Genomic DNA, 1,184 nt, shown 5'->3' on the forward strand with positions numbered 1-1,184 from the left:
AGCGTACCAGAGGCGTGAGGGCAAGGAGGCACACATCGAGAGCGCGCGACGGAGGCGGCGACCACGGAGGAGGCGACAGAGGAGGCGACGGAGGTGACGGTGGCGCCGACGGGAGGGGCCCAGCCAGTGGCGGGGAGGGCGAGGGCGGCGGGGAGGGCGGCACAAGCTCCTCCTCGGCGCCGTCTGCCCCGGCTGCCCACGCCCAGATGCGGCGCAGCGGGGAGGTGCCGCGGGAGGGGCCAGGCGCCACCTCCCCGTCGGACTCTGCCACGGGGGTGTCTGCGGGCTTGGCAAGCGGTGGGAGGCCTGCGTTGGGCAGGCACGCCGTCGTCAGGGCGGGAGTGCGCGGTCTCTCGTGCAGTGTGCTCGGAGTGTGCTCGGAGCATCGCGTGAGTTCAAGCTAGGGCTGCGATGACAGCGGAATCATACGGTGTCGATCTGTCAGTAGATTCAGCATCTCCGGAGGGCGGGCCAGGCGCTAGGCCAGGCGGTGGCATCGGCTCGCTTGCCTCGCCCTGGCCGCCGGCAGGGAGGATGGCGCGGGCCGGAGGGGGCGGCGCGCGGCCGTCTCTGGCGGCGGACTCATAGAGAGCCACAAGCTCTGCGACCCTCAGGGCGGCGACGATGTGGCTTACCTAAGGTCAGGTCAGGTACAGGTAAGGAGAACTTCTCCACACACACAAGGTGGTGGGGCAAGGGCCAGGCAGCCCTCGCGACTCCACGTCTAGACGACAGGAGCCCCACGGCATTCAAAGTGCAAGGGCCCGGCGCGCGTGGGTGAGCGGTGTGGGAGTGAGTGTGGGAGTGTGTGTGTGTGTGTGTGTGGCGGGACCTGCTCGCTGCCGAGGCCAAGCAAGGGACCGCCGGGCTCCTTGCTGCCGCCCGCCGGCAGCGCCTCAAAGTGCGAGATCAAGGCCGCGATCTGCTGCGCCGTGTACCCCTGCTCCTGCAGCCACGCCAGCTCGGAGGCGGCGCCCGCACCCGCGCCTCGACGGGCAATCTCCGAGATCGCAATCTCGAGCTCGGCCTGCTCCTGCTGCTGCTGCTGCTGCTGCTGCTGCTGCTCCTCCTCCTCCTCCTCCGCCTGCGCGCGCCGCGCGCCGCGGCGCTCCTCCTCCCGCACGTGCGCCAGCGGCTGCTGCGGGGTGGAGGAGGAGCCGGTGGCCCTATACCACATCGCACAC

At 70.8% G+C, this 1,184-nt stretch overlaps 1 protein-coding gene across 1 annotated transcript; it reads right to left on the reverse strand.

Moving 5' to 3' along the window:
• Positions 1 to 178: 178 nt before the first annotated feature.
• EMIHUDRAFT_471808 (hypothetical protein) lies at positions 179 to 1,177 on the reverse strand (the record flags this gene model as incomplete). The annotated part of the gene is made up of 3 exons (XM_005756971.1): positions 179 to 306; positions 473 to 635; positions 833 to 1,177. Coding segments are annotated over 3 exons (636 nt in total), but the record flags the coding sequence as incomplete, so codon positions are not given.
• Positions 1,178 to 1,184: the final 7 nt, after the last annotated feature.

The sequence above is a fragment of the Emiliania huxleyi genome (assembly GCF_000372725.1).
Source record: "Emiliania huxleyi CCMP1516 unplaced genomic scaffold EMIHUscaffold_9360, whole genome shotgun sequence".
NCBI lineage: Eukaryota > Haptophyta > Isochrysidales > Noelaerhabdaceae > Emiliania > Emiliania huxleyi.